The 16,174-nt window shown below is 35.0% G+C and overlaps 2 protein-coding genes across 2 annotated transcripts; both read right to left on the bottom strand.

The window, feature by feature from the left end:
* Nucleotides 1–566: 566 nt before the first annotated feature.
* Nucleotides 567–1,605, bottom strand: LOC139872841 (auxin-binding protein ABP19a-like). Its single transcript, XM_071860768.1, has one exon. It carries the CDS (start codon nucleotides 1,530–1,532, stop codon nucleotides 888–890), a length of 645 nt encoding a protein of 214 aa, XP_071716869.1. The 5' UTR covers nucleotides 1,533–1,605; the 3' UTR covers nucleotides 567–887.
* A 3,959-nt stretch (nucleotides 1,606–5,564) lies between these two features.
* LOC139871777 (artemisinic aldehyde Delta(11(13)) reductase) lies at nucleotides 5,565–9,444 on the bottom strand. The gene is made up of 5 exons (XM_071859505.1): nucleotides 9,287–9,444; nucleotides 9,000–9,140; nucleotides 7,936–8,066; nucleotides 6,703–6,885; nucleotides 5,565–6,474 (listed from the first exon to the last, which is right to left on the bottom strand). The coding sequence occupies exons 1-5, from the start codon at nucleotides 9,370–9,372 to the stop codon at nucleotides 5,822–5,824; spliced, it is 1,194 nt and encodes a 397-aa protein (XP_071715606.1). The 5' UTR covers nucleotides 9,373–9,444; the 3' UTR covers nucleotides 5,565–5,821.
* Nucleotides 9,445–16,174: the final 6,730 nt, after the last annotated feature.

Here is a 16,174-nt window from a genome sequence, read left to right as displayed (position 1 = left end):
AAGCTTTTTAAACCTTTATTTATGAAATAAAGGTTATGGTTTGTTTTAAAAATGAATGCAGTCTTTGAAAAACGTCTCATATAGAGGTCAAAACCTCGCAACGAAATCAATTAATATGGAACGATTTTAATCAATAAGAACTGGATATTTCAATTATCGCTGCATCGGCATAGTCGAAACGGGAAATGACCCCCTCGTGTGATCCCAATCGTTGTTAAAAAAAAAAAAGCGGCAACGGAATCAATTACATAATTGTAATTGATGAAATAGTAAAATAGCAATTAGAAGAACCATCCCAAATGTTACATAACCTGACTGCCTTGGGCTTAGGTTGGTAATTTAGCTAAGTAGTGATGGGCCGTTCCCTTTATACAAATTATTCGTCTTTTATTTAATTTCCTTTTGCACAATATAATTGTATCATTTGAATACTTATATGCTAATTATTTGACTACATGAATATGGTACAATAATTGTGTTATAAACTTTATCAGTTGTTGTAGTGGTGATTTGGAGTGTTAATATTTGTATTTTTTAGTGTCATAGGGATTTTGATATTGATTCAATTATTGAATATAAAATTTATTCAGTCTTGCTATTCCTTGGTAGAAATAGGCATCAAGAGCTTATGACCAGTTAAGTAAAACGTACACTCATGTAAAGCTTACTCCTAGACAGAATTACATTCAGCACCATAATCCTAAGCTCTCATAAAAACAAAAACCCTTAAATAAAACTCCAAACAACAAAATGTTTGGCACTTAAAGAAAATACATTAAACAGACTATTAAGTTAAACACCACTACCACCATCATATCATATCATATCTAACTTCATGACAAATCAAGAAATTAGGTAATTGAACACCCGATTAATTAAGCTAGTAATTAGCCTGACCCACCTAGAACACCCTTGAGCTTCTTAACCTGTGCTGCATCGAGGAATGTTGTGGCGACCACCAATTCAGTGGGCAAATCATTAGCAAATAGAGCATAATCAGTAATTTGTAGGCCTGGGACTGGACTACTGAAGCTAACAAATGCAAGAGCAGGTCCCTTGCCAGAGTTAATCTGGAAGTGAAGCAGACCTTGAGGGAAAACCATAATGTCTCCTTTGTATAAAGTCTTGAAGTAGACAGTGTTAGCAGAGGATGATATGAATCCAGCACAAATGGTCCCTTGTATGACTACCAAAACTTCAGATGCTCCAGGGTGAGTGTGCATCGGGATAACACCACCAACAGCAAGGTCCAACCTAGCTAAAGATATACCCAGCCCATTCACACCTGGAAACTGAGCTGTGAATGCTGGTGTCACAGCAGCCTTGATAATGTTGCTCGTGTTACCGGCAACACCAAGACCTGAGTAAGCAAAATCAGCTACCGACAGTTTCTTGACATCCTTGCAGGGGAAACCAGAAGGTGTGTCAGGTAATGACAAATCGGCTACACAGAAGTCTTGCACTGATGCATATGAGCCGACAAACACAAGACACAACACAACAACAACAACGGCACTAATATTATTATACATTTTTAATGCAATTGGATTGGATTGGATTGGAGAGTTTTTGTTATAGTGAGTGTGTGTTTGAAATTGAGATATAAGAAGGGAATTTATATACAAGCAAGGAAGGGATGGGATGAGATATGATACGATACGATGGGTATGGCCATGGCCATGCACGCAATTATATTAGGGCTTCTCGTGAACGAGTGTGGCCTGGGTGCAGCAACTATTAAGAATGAAATGCCATATATTTTTTGTCTATCATACATGTGACTATATTACTTCAATTCAGATAGTAACAATTTTTTTTAATTGACTGTTTAAGTTTTATTATACAGAGCATTTAAAAGCATATCCTACCCAAATAACAGAGAAGGCGATAAGAAAAAATTTTTCACCCACACATTGATACACACGGATACGTAAGGGATTCCTTACTCTGTATGTATGCTAGTTTATCTGAAGACGATATCAAAATAGTACGTTAATCAAACCACTTTTTAGCTACCTGAGCATGTTTTTAGTCATAAATATGGATAGTCAGATGATATATATGTTCTTCATTCTGTTAGCCTTAAATCTTTATGCTTACTGACAGCTGGCGCTAAACTGTTGAATCGCTATTCTCCCACAGTTTTCGGACATAGGAGCACATCACTCCATCAGCATCTTAAACCAAAATATAGCTTTAAAATGATTGTGTTGTGACTATATGCCATTATACATTAAGATGCCTCAAATCGTCAAAATTCCAATTGGAAGTCACTATCTTATATAATGTGCGTTAATTCCTTATTATACAATCTGTTGGAGTATAATCGGTTAAGGTGTGCAAATCATATCCCACGCGGGAAAAGGAATGAATCAAATGTATGCATATAAGCTTAGGAGGTCCTTGCTCTACAAATCTACTTATGGGATTTCAATGAAGATGATTGAAAATGATTCGGGTTTATAGCATAATCATGTTTGTTTAGATTTTTTTACTGTTCAATTGAGCAATAGAGAAAATTATAATATCTAAAGATGTCAGTGGTCCTTACTCCTTATGTCAACCATTGGGGCAAAAAGACACTTTTTGACAATTTGTCATTTTGGAAGTTGTTCTCTCCAGAGAAATTGTGTGGATCTTATAAGTTGCCTATCCTTTTGGGCATTTCTATCGTATATTTATTTAGTTACAGTCTACATATCATCTAAACATAAGACCATTCATTCTCTACACGTAAGAGTATTCTATCATCTAAACATAAGACCATTCATTCTCTACACGTAAGAGTATTGTTCTGATGTTGTGAGAGTGCTTTTTGCTGATGTGGCATTGTTGGGGGATGAAGGGGCGCTATGGTAAATGCATTGTTGCGATATTGTTATGTTGTGGGTAAAATATAATTTGTATTGAGTTAATTAATATTATAATTTAAAAAAAAAAGGTGATTGGGGCCAATCTTGTTGTGGCCATCGTGGTTCTTACCACCACACCACAACAATGGAGTCCACAACAATTACATAACGGAGTGTTATCATTGTTGTGTATGGTCTAAACCTTTGCAGTCTCTTCATTAGTTTTTGTAATGACAAGAAAATATCATAAACATAATCATCATTTATTAATGAAAATAAGTATTTAGCCAAGTTCCTATTGGTTTATTTTGGCTAGTAGAAGATATGTTTATCCCACATTGGTGGGAGGAAGATGTGAGGGGTGAGTGACTTGGTTATATAAGAGGGGCTAAGTCTTCATTCCAAATTGCACCAATCAATACACTTTAAGTATTTGATTATTTCTTTCTTTCTTACCCTTGTTTGAGAGTTGTATTAGTTAAATATTTTGGAGAGTGTAGTTGGCTTAAGAGAGTCGTCTATATCATTGTAACAATTTGTGATATAGTGTATTTTCTCTCTTTGGGGGCCGGTGGTTTTTCTCCTGTTTTGGAGTTTCCACGTTAAATCTTGTGTTGTGTATTGTTCTTATTTCTTTACTATTATTGTTGGGCTGGGTGGTGGGAATTAGTGAGACCGTAATTTCCCAACAACTGGTATCAGAGCGTCAGGTTTGACGGGGGTCTCGGTTATAGGAGTCGGAGTATGCTCTGTGGTTGCCACGTGAGTGGATCGTCCACATCAGAAACGAGTTCTATTGATCGTATAGGGTATCTGGTTAGACAATATTTTTTCTGATTCGTAGTAATAGTTGGATTTGTTAGTGGCCTAGTTGTGGATTTCCGATTTAAAGGGTCCTGGCTACCTGCTACATCTTTTGGCTATTCGAAACGTGAGCAAAATCAGAGAAAGTTGTTGTCTATAGGATACGGATACGATGTCGAAGTTCAGTCCAATGAGGTTTGATGTAGAGAAATTTGATGGGAGGATCAATTTTGGCTTATGGCAGGTTCAAGTCAAGGATGTGTTGATTCAGTCCGGGTTACACAAGGCATTGAAAGGTAAACCCACCTTTGTTTCCTGGCAGTGATTCTAGCAGTAAGTTTGATGAAGAAGAATGGGATGATATGGATTTGAGGGCAGCAAGTGCGATTCGTTTGTGTCTTGCAAAGAACGTGCTTGCAAATGTGCACGGGTTATCAACGGCAAATGAGCTTTGGGTTAAACTAGAGCAGTTGTACCAGGGCAAGGGCATCTCAAATCGGTTGTGTCTTAAAGAACAATTTCATACTCTGCGTATGGATGGGGGTTCAAAGATTTCAGATCATCTAAGTATTCTTAACGGTATTGTTTCGGAACTGGAGGCTATTGGAGTTAAAACGGATGATGAAGATAAAGCTTTGAGGTTGATATTATCTTTATCATCGTCCTATGAGCACATGAAACCTATTCTAATGTACGGGAAAGAAACGTTGAAGTTTGAAGATGTTACTAGCAAGCTCCTATCCGAGGAGAAAAGATTGGAAGGTAACGGGGTCTCGTCATCAGAAGCTACGGTACTGTTGTGTTCGGATAGGCAGAAGAGAAACTCTAGAAAGAATCTGATATGCTGGAAGTGCGGGAAGACTGGGCATGTAAGGGTTAATTGTCCCGGTGGAGCTAATCCGGCAAATGGCTCCAAAGATGCTAACATTGTCTCCGTTGTTACGGAGAGTGACGAATTCCTCTGAAGTCACGTCATCCTCATGGTGTGTCCGCGCCACCGTGGAAAGGGATGTTCGTTAGCGGTTCCACAATTACACATGGGCATTGGTTTGGCATTTATGCAGGTTGTGTGGTGGAAACTGATGTTGTAGCTGATGGGACTTTCGGAAAAGCCAAACAGGGAAGTTGCACCATAAAGTTTCAGCTGGTTGTTCAACAACATGTGCCGAGGTGAAATGCTTGGAATGTGATATTCTAAGTGCTATACTCTTAATGGTGGAGTATGATAATTCTTGTTAAGAGTTATGCTTGTCTGTGATGACAATGATTGTCGGTTTAGACAATGTTCGATGAAGATGCAAGTTTTGTCTCTTGGGAGATAATGTCAACGGCATAAAGATGAGGATCTTGAAGTTGTCGTCGAGGAAGCGTCTACATCGGTTATCCTAGCAATGTGGAAGCATGGTTATCTTCTTCTATCCAAAAGGTGGAGATTTGTTGGTTTATTTTGGCTAGTAGAAGATATGTTTATCCCACATTGGTGGGAGGAAGATGTGAGGGGTGAGTGACTTGGTTATATAAGAGGGGCTAAGTCTTCATTCCAAATTGCACCGATCAATACACTTTAAGTATTTGATTATTTCTTTCTTTCTTACCCTTGTTTGAGAGTTGTATTAGTTAAATATTTTGGAGAGTGTAGTTGGCTTAAGAGAGTCGTCTATATCATTGTAACAATTTGTGATATAGTGTATTTTCTCTCTTTGAGGGCCGGTGGTTTTTCTCCTGTTTTTGAGTTTCCACGTTAAATCTTGTGTTGTGTATTGTTCTTATTTCTTTACTATTATTGTTGGGCTGGGTGGTGGGAATTAGTGAGACCGTAATTTCCCAACAGTTCCCATTCTGAAATGATTTATAGCCCCCCATTGCGGAAGGTGTTCAGGATACAATAACTCGGATATTAGCACAAATTTCTATTGTGTGTTAGATATCTCCCAAACAAATATATACACATAAATAGATATATAACTTGTCATATACTTGTACAATCATCAGAAATAACAGCACGAGTGGCCGGGGTTATACATGAACATACAAAAGAACAACCCCTCAAAAGAAAGAGCTATTTTGCTTTTAAGAAATAGATTTTTATTTTATTTATAAATTATAATTATATAGCATATAGCATATACTTACTTGTCAAGTGCTATTCAATAATGTAATCACAACTAAAGGCGTGAACGCGGTTCATTTCCTTTCTCGAGACAAGGGTAGTCGGTGTACCCTACAACGGGATCATGTGTATAAAATGTAGCCCTTACATAACGGTTTAATGGTGCATTGAGCTTGAGTCTTAAAACGAGATCCGGATTTGAAATAAAAAGGCGACCGTAGGCCACCAAATCAGCATCTCCTTGAGCCACAGCTTGGAGCCCAAGTTCTCTAGTGTAGCCACCACTGCAAATAAAAGTACCAACATAAGCTCTTCTCCAAGTTGTCATCCACTCAGCCACTTGTTCCTCACTTCCATGGTTTCCTGATTCTGTTTGACCGTACGCCGTGTAACGTGGTTGAGTCACGTGAAGATAACTTAGCTTTGAACCGAATTCAGATTGGAGTTTGTTGAGTTTCTGTATGACTGCTAGTCCCAATGTGAGTGGATCCGAGTCCATGGCATCCAAATGATCGATTGCTGGAGAGATTCTAACACCAACTCGGTCTGGACCAATGGCTGCAGCTACTGCTTGTACCACCTTCACTAAAAATTTGCAGCGGTTTTCTAATGATCCACCAAAATCGTCTGTTCTGTCATTTATCCCATCTTTCATGAATTGATCAAGCAGGTACCCATGTGCACCATGTATCTCAATGCCATCAAAACCTTTTCCAACAAAAAGTAATAATAATGAAGAACTATTATTATAGTTGGTTAGAAGACAATGAATAAAGAAAGCAGTAGTATACTATTTGGCCAATTATCTATCTAGAGTACGTCTTATATTATATATAAGCATATAATAATAATGTAGCAATTAAAGAGATTGATTACTATAGTAAATATATACCTGTTGTCTTATAACTATCCTACTTTCATAAGTAAAAAGCTAACCTGCTTTGATAGCGTTAATTGCAGCTAGACGATAGTCTTCCACAACTTCTGGTATTTCATGGGTTGCCAATGGGCGAGGGTCAGGATATGGACTGTAGGTTGCATCTGGCATTAATATTTTCCACCTGTTTGATATGGGCTTGCTTGTAGATGATATTGGAGCCGCGCCACCAGGTTGGTACTCTGTTTTTTCAACAAAATATAGCACCACAAAATCAACTTCCCCTAAAACTTAACTGATATATATATATATATATATATATATAGTGGTAGGATCAAGAGGGAAGTAACTATTCGGGGGAAGGGGGAAGCAAAAACTTTTTTTTTTCTTTTCGTTTTTTGAAAAAACTTTGTTCACGAACATTATAGATGAGATGAAAATATGAACATTTAGTAGAGACACTTTGTGATAAATGTTTTTATTTTGGCGGGAAAACGCCCGAAGAAGTAATTTATAACAATTATCGTGTTTTTCGAGCGTATTTTGAGGTTTTAGCTATTGGGGTTTAGATATTAGGGTTTAGATATTTAGGGTTTAGGGTTTAGATTTAGGGTTTAGATTTAGGATTTAGATTGAGTTTTTAACACGAACGGTTTAGAGTTTAGGGTTTAGGGTTTGGTGTTTTGGGTTTATGCTTCCCTCTTGATCCTACCACTATATAGGGGCATGATCAATAATGGGGAAGTAATCAATCGGGGGGAAGGGGGGGAAGCAAAATTTTTTTTTTTTTTTCGTTTTTTTTGAAATTTTTTTTTTCCGGCATCAAGATCACACGAAAATATGAACATTTAGAAGAGACACTTCGTGATGAATGTTATTATTTAGGCGGAAAAACGATCGACAGAAATAACATTCAAGATAATATTGTTCGTGAAGAATATGAACGTTTTTTTTTCATGTTTTGTGAAGTAAAATTTAGCCCGATTTAGAGTTTAGGGTTAATATTAATATATATATATATATATATATATATATATATATATATATATATGGTAAACTGATCTTCTATTCTTTACCATCAATTCATGGTTATATTTTATTATTTCTTATATGGTTAAATGCAGTTATGTTTAGCTCAATGCTTTAAAGAACTTGTGTACTTTTTTTTATTTATACGACAGTTGTACTTGCAGTCAGTCCAAAGAAGAGGAATACAGAGTTGATGGTGTGTATTGAGTTGAAGAAATTAAGCAGAAATTTGAGAGATGAAATAACATATATACTAGTAGTACCTTGGTGAGATGCTCTACCAACATGCCATAATTGACAAAATATGACAGCGCCTTGTTGATGAGCTGCATCGACGACTTTTTTCCAAGCCTCGACTTGTTGTATATTATATATACCTGGTACATGTGGAAACCTGATCCAGCGCCCAACAATTAATAATAATATTCAACACACGCACTTGATTGAAAAAGTAGCCAAACATTTATTAAGCCAGTTGATTCAAGTGTTGTGTACACTGGAATGAGAAAGCAAAGCATTTGAACATGTTAGCAAAGCTAGCTATGGTTTGTTTAATTTGCTATATTTCAAGTGCGTTTAAACTTTAAAGGTTGTTCCATTGTGATTATACCCCGACCCCTCACCCTCTATAAAAGGTGGTGGCCGGGGGACACTAGTTTGTATGTTCTTCCTTGCTCGTTCGTTGTTTTTTAAAGGTTAAACGTTTGAGGTCACATGTGGTACCTAAAACTAACTTGCGGCGTGTGTAAAGTGTGCAGTTGCAGGGCCCAAACATTTTTAAGGTGCCCAAACTTTTGTAAATCCTTTATAATTATATGAGTACATTTGACCTAAAAAGTTAATGTTGAGCCGAATTAGTGTTCACACAATGCGAATCGAATTAGTTTAATCAAAAGATAATTAACATTTAGGGGCCCCTTTTATGTCTGCATATGAGACGGCCCTTAAACTAAGTATAGTTATTTTATGGAGTTGTAAGTAAAAATGAAGAAAATAAAATCCAATAAGCTGTGTAAAAGACATAGGCAAAGGACGGACGCATCTAAAAAGGGGAGTGAACACATATGTTAATGCAATAGGTACAAGCAGCAGCATATCTAAAAGGCATGAATGAATAATTGAGTATTGTGGATCTAACTTTAATAATTGAAGTTGAATTGAATTGCAAGGTGGGTGGGTGGGCCCGGCAAAGTAAGAAGAAGCACGTGGCGAGATATGATTAGTAAAACCTAAAATTGATTTTTCATATTTGAAAGAGAATGTAATAATGGGGAAGTAGGTGGGTTTTGAATTTAATTGAAAGGGAAAGAAATAGAAATAGAAATACCCGGCGGAAGTAGGAGAGATCATAGTGCCCTCGGTGATGAGAAAACCACCGGAGGTTGAACGCTGCCTGTAATATTCAACCAATGCTTCATTTGGTATACCCTTCAGCGCCCTACACCGTGTCATCGGAGCTAACACCACCCTGTTTATTTTTAATTATTTTATTTATATTTATTATTTATTTAAACAACAACAAGAAGATTCAATTAATCAAACTATCAAACATACGTCTATAGTACCACCAGACCAATAAAAAAAAAAAAAAAAAAATATTCTTAGAAAACCTGCCTGTGAGAAAGATTGAAGTTGGCCATTTTGTATGGAGAGAATAGACTTGGGTTGTCGGTGACATACTTTGTATTATCACCGGCCATAATATAATAGTATTAAATATGCTTTGTGATCTCAGGGATATCTTACCCTTGTATTTATATGTTGGTGAAGAAGGAAGGGGAAAGCCAGGGTAAGTAGGTTGCAAGCAAAAACAGAACAATCAGTATATATATATATATATATATATATATATATATATATATATATATATATATATATATATATATATATTTACGGTAAGTTGACCGTTTCGGCTCTATTAACGAGCGTCGATTTATTGGCGTATTGACTGCCGTTTAAAGCCTAAATTGAATTCCATGCAGGATTTAAAATTTATGAAAATTTGATTCTAACATTTTCATGACATCTCAATTTTATTTATAATTTTATTTTACTATTTTTAAAAAAAAAAATTTCCTACTTATTGGCCGGAGGACCACTAGAAAGCAATCTCTTTATCCGTCGAATAGAGAGAGGGATGACTTTCTCTATATTTGAGAGTGTTTCACTCTAGGTGGAGAAATGAGTTGCTTTTATTCTCGGATAAGGGAAGAATTGTCTACATCTCACTTCCCTCATACACCACTTATGTGGTATTGGATTTGTTGTTATTGTTGACCCTTGTATTCAATAAGTGAGTTCTACGATTCTCTCTTACTTTTGATTAAGTATATATATATATATATATATATAATGGTAGGATCAAGAGGGAAGTAAGTAATCGGGGGGAAGCAATTTTTTTTTTTTTTTTTTAAAACTTTGTTCACGAACGTTATAGATGGGTTGAAAATATGAACATTTAATAAAGACATTTTGTGCTAAATGTTTTTATTTTGGCGGGAAAACGCTCGAAGAAATAATATATAACAATTATCGTGTTTTTCGAGCGTATGTTGAGGTTTTAGCTATTGGGGTTTAGATATTTAGGGTTTAGATATTAGGGTTTATAGGGTTTAGATATTAGGGTTTAGAAATTTAGGGTTTAGGGTTTAGATTTATGGTTTAGATTTAGGATTTAGATTGAGTTTTTAACACGAACGGTTTAGAGTTTAGGGTTTAGGGTTTAGGGTTTGGTGTTTTGGGTTTATGGAATAAACCCAAAACACCAAACTCTAAACCCTAAACCCTAAACTCTAAACTCTAAATCGGGCTAAATTTTACTTCACAAAACATGAAGAAGAAAAAAAACGTTCATATTCTTCACGAACAATATTATCTTGAATGTTATTTTTGTCGATCGTTTTCCCGCCTAAATAATAACATTCATCACGAAGTGTCTCTTTTAAATGTTCATATTTTCGTGTGATCTTGATGCCGGAAAAAAAAATTCCAAAAAAACGAAAAAATAATAATTTTTGCTTCCCCCCGCTTCCCCCGAATGATTACTTCCCCATTGATCCTGCCCCTATATATATATATATATATATATATATATATATATATATATATATATATATATATATATATATATATATATATATATATATATATATATATATATATATATATATGTAGTGTTTTAATCAATAGAGAAGTATTTTTTTTGAAGAGAAGTGTGGAAAGTAATTTTTTTTTTCTTTTATTAAAAAAAATAATTCAAACATTAAGATCACATGAAAATATGAACATTTAAAAAAGATACTTTGTGACGAATGTTATTATTTTGACTGCAAAACTCTCGAATAAATAAATGAAAACATGCGGTGTCCCGGTGTCTCATTGGAATGAAAAGACCTTCAAGTCGATTGCAAATTGGTGGGGCGATGTGATTGACATGAAAAATTGCAATCTTTCTGGTAATCAAAATTTAATCTTTGGGAAAGTTCTCGTTAAAACAAGTAGCAGATCATTCATAAACAATTTTGTCGAGTTAATCACAAGTAATAGCCTAATCTACACATATGTATTCGAAGATATGTCTGAGAAAGTGGAGATGGACTTGGAATCAGAGGATATTAGCGAATGGGACGATGGATCTGGGTCAGATGTTTTCGTTTCAAATGAAGAATCCCCTATAGATTCTGATGTTGACGATGCCGAAAACTTCATAAATGTTGACGGAAAATTACATCAATCAGGTAACAATGATCGGAGCAAAAACGGCAACGGCAAAGTCAACACCATGGACTGCAACGGTAACCCTCAGAGTAAATAAACATCGGGACAGTCATCGAGATGCATGGAAACAATCAAAACCTTTTCAAATCACATTAATGAAGTGAAGATTTCCAATAAAACTAACAACAACGGTAAGTGTAAAGAAAATCATGACGGCGTTTCATATGACACCTATATATCGGACACAAACTTCACAAAACCCAATACAACCCACTCTCAATCACTGAGCCCATCAGTAAACAATCAGCCCAATAACACACAACAAACCAAGCCCAACTATAATTTTCAACAGGCAACTAATATCAACCAAAGCCCAAAAATAAGAACAACCCTATAACAACAATAAAAATTCACAAGCCCAACAGGCCAACACGCCACAATCATCCATCAACAATGATCCTCTTCTAAACCTAACTCCACAAGCCCAACAACCAACACTCCACAAACAAAGAACAAAACATACAACGATTCAGATGCATCACCAATGTTTGGTCTCGATATTTTTGATGAACCTATTTCTCCCAATCAACATACAAACTCATCTGAGGAAATATCAAAATCGAACCCTACCAACACACCTCACCTGTCCAAATCAATGAACTCACCCACGACTGATATCACTTATACCAAATGTAATTTCAAAGATAAGAAAAAAAAGGCCTCACATCGAACTGGAAAAGGAAAGAAAAACGCCCGGATCAATGCAATTTCAAAAGGGTGGCCCGTGACACCGCTCCAACTGACACACCTAGGGTATAGCACAAACAAAAACGTAATCATAAACCCAACTCATGGCATGGTTCCTCTAAATTTCTTTACGTCAAACATTTGGCTAGAAGTGGGAAAAAAATTAGGAAAGCTCTACCTGTTAAAATAAGTGGAGTATCATCAAAGAAAGGTAACATGAAATCCAAAGAAGATTTGAAAAGTCAGAAGCAGAGTTCGAAGGCATCAACTAACTCGAGTGTTGGAACCAAAGAACTAGGCAAAAACCTTGGGATACGATGGAACTGTGGCAACCCGTAAAGCCAGTCCATCATCATCAATCGTTATATGTAAGTTTTTTCAATGAATATACTATCCCTAAATATACGTGGTGTAGGTGATGATGGGAAGCTAAATTGGATGAAGAATATATGTCTTAAGGAAAGACCTACAGTTATCGCTTTTCAGGAAACAAAGTGTAAGCAAGTAGAAGAATGTTGGATTGAATCCATATGGGGTTCGACTCACTTCAACTATGTGCAGAAAGAATCAAGGGGATCGAGGGGATACTCCGGAGGTATGATCTTAATTTGAGATTCAAATTTGTTAAATGTCAAGCAAGCCATAGAAGGGGAATATTATCTAGCTATCAAAGGTCATTGGGCGGGGTCAGATTCGGAAATAGCCATAATCAACGTTTATGGGCCACATTCAAATGGAAAGAAAATTAGATTTTGGGAATGCCTCTTTAATTTAATAAACTTCAAAGATATGCCATGGGTGTTTTGTGGTAATTTTAACGAAATTAGAAACGGACAAGAAAGGTTCAACTGTGTCTTTAACAAAACATGAGCTGAATATTTTAATAACTTCATCAACAAATCTTGTCTCATTGACTTACCCATCCGGGGGAAAATTCACTAGAATTAGCGACGATGGTCTCAAACTTAGCAAACTCGACCGATTTCTAGTGTCGGAGGAATGGATGAAAATATGGAAAAATTCATCTATACTCACTTTAGATAGGGGTCTTCCCGATCATTGCCCTATTGTTCTTGAAGAGTCCCATCTTGACTTTGGTCCTAAACCCACTCGGATCTTCAACACTTGGTTAGAAGATAAAGATGTCGAGTCTATCATTGAATCCACATGGAATATTTTGATAATAGGTAGTCGTCCTGATTGTATCCTCCGAAATAAATTAAAAAAGGTTGAGTCCGCTTTAAAAGATAAAAATAGAGCTGATGGTAACATTGATGATCAAATAAAGTCTCACTTGCAAGCTATTGCGATATGGGAGCAACAGGCCGAAAGTCGTGTACTAACAGATTCAGAAAGAATGCAATGGTTAGAGGAAAAAAAGAAATGGATGAATAAAGAGAAAATAAAAACGAAAATGTTGAACCAGAAGGCAAGGGTAAAATGGGTGCTCGAAGGCGATGAAAACTCAAAATACTTTCACAATTATTTACAATTATATAAGGCGTAGAACGAATAAAAATAACATTCGTGGAATCACAGTTGATGGAAAATGGACTGAAGATCCGACTACGATAAAATAAAATGCTTGGCACTATTTTGGCAATATATTCAAAGCTAAAGAGCTGCATAATTCATGTCATTTCAGTTCTAAGCCAAATCACGAATATATTTCCTATTTTGATAATGAGTTGCTTGAGGCAAAGTTCGAGGAAAATGAGGTATATATGTGCGATGACCCGGAAAATTTCGACTTATTTTGAACCAAATTCTATAAATGAATTAATATTTCTGACATGATAAGCTAAGTCTATGAAGTTGAATCTCAAAATTCTTAAACTATTCAATTACCCTTCGATTGTTCTCAACGATTCGCGAACAATTATATGTAAATAGATACATATATATGCTATAACTTAAAAGTGTAACAAAGTATTAATTATGCGTTACTGTGCATTAAACTTATTGGTTTAATTATCTGATTGATATATTTAACTACGGAGTTAAAAGATAATGCCAAACGATTGAATTAAAAGATATTTATCAGGCCTCTTAATGATTATGATATTGTTACGGGTCTCTGTTGTAAGGTCCACACTAATTTGAGAAATCATTCATTTTTTACTGTATTCGGAATAAATGGTAAAGTGTTAGATGACGATGGTTAGATAAAAGTTAGTGGAGAACTAAACAGCATAATATTCAATTGATTGTTAATATGTTTTTGGTTTAAATATCTATTTGAATATATATGATAAGTTGGAATATTAATTGTATGAATAACTTGCGACGTGTATTTAAAACGTGTTTATTAATATTGAAAATATATATTTAACAATACGATAAAATATAATATTAGCTTGGTTATAAAACGATTTGTTATTATATATATATTAACAAATAACGAGAAGATGACCAAAACACTCAAATGTATAAGTTATATATTGAGTAATATAGTTTATTGGTAATTTAAGTCTATATTTTGACAAAGGTACGAGTCATGAAACGTAAAATGCTAGTTTTCTAGGTGTACGAAACCACGTTTGAAAAAACGGAACCGGGACTTAAATCGGGCATCAACGTACAAAATAACGGGACTAAATTTACAAGTCCACTATGCACGAGAATATAATATAATATATATATAATTAATATAAATTATATATATTATGAATATAATTAATAAATATGTCGACAAGCTTATGGACAAAAACATACTGAGCTGGAAAAAGGGGCCATGCGATCGCATGGCCATTGCACCTCTAAACCATGCGATCGCATGAGGCTAAACAACTGGCCAAGTACTATAAATTCAAGTTTTTTTGCTCGAACGAATATCACACACACATATTTACACAGATATAGATATATACTCCGTAATATTTATTATTATTATTATTATTATTATTATTATTATTATTATTATTATTATTATTATTATTATTATTATTATTAAGATTAAGATTAATATTATTATTAATCTAATTATTGTTAGTAATATTATTAGTATTATACATAAAATACTACGACGAGGTCATGTCCAAATAATTTCAAACCGAGTTTTCAAATGAGTCAAAGCTAAGGAAATTATGAGCTATAGCTATGGAGGTTATGGGTAATGTACGTGGGTATTATTGGCAAGTCAAACCTAGTGTTTATCATCTATGTTGCGTCTACGTACTTTCCTGCAATATTGAATCACAATATTGATACGTGAGCATTCATATCTTATCTTTTATATATTAATTGTGTATCCATGTCTAGTGCTCGAGTATATATATTTATGCATGATTGTATGCTAAATTTCATCGTTAAACAGTTTATGATGGATCACGAATTAAATACATATATTACTGATAAAATGTATATGATATGCATGTTTTTGGAAAGCTGGCGAAAAATCAATAACTTTTCATTTAGAAATCGCGTAATTTCGATGAACGAATTAAAAGATATGGTCAACTGAATTATGATTGACGTTAATTGGAATTGCTTTTGAATCTACAATTAATATTTAAACAACTTGTTTGTAAGATTGATAAATTGGATTTTTGAATATTACCAGCCGAGTAAATGAATCCTTATATAAAGCACATCTCGTTTTGTTGAACTATTGTCAAAATTGACTTTTTGAAACGACTTTGGATAACTTTTGTATGTCGATCTCGAGCATTAGGATTGTGATACACTATGACCTGACCTAGCTTGATAGACATTTATTGACCAACATATGTTCTCTAGGTTGAGATCTACGGTTATTTGGTAATCCGAGTTTCGGTCACATTTTGGTGAACGACTTTATATGCTGCTAACGTGAGTTTCATATGCTCCCTTTTTCAATACTTTTACAATGTATATTTTTGGGCTGAGAATACATGCACTTTATTTTATATGTAATGGACACAAGTACATACTTAATTCTACACCGAGTTTAAACCGAAAATCCCTTAGCTTTGGTAACTAGTAGCTGCCAGTTATAAGAACTGGTGGGCGCGAATAGTTGTATATGGATCCATAGGGCTTGACATCCCCGTCTGTTCC

This window comes from Rutidosis leptorrhynchoides, chromosome 10 (genome assembly GCF_046630445.1).
Source record: "Rutidosis leptorrhynchoides isolate AG116_Rl617_1_P2 chromosome 10, CSIRO_AGI_Rlap_v1, whole genome shotgun sequence".
Classification (NCBI taxonomy): Eukaryota; Viridiplantae; Streptophyta; class Magnoliopsida; order Asterales; family Asteraceae; genus Rutidosis; species Rutidosis leptorrhynchoides.
Note: the sequence above shows the minus strand (reverse complement) of the source record. Positions and strands in the feature narration are given on the sequence as shown.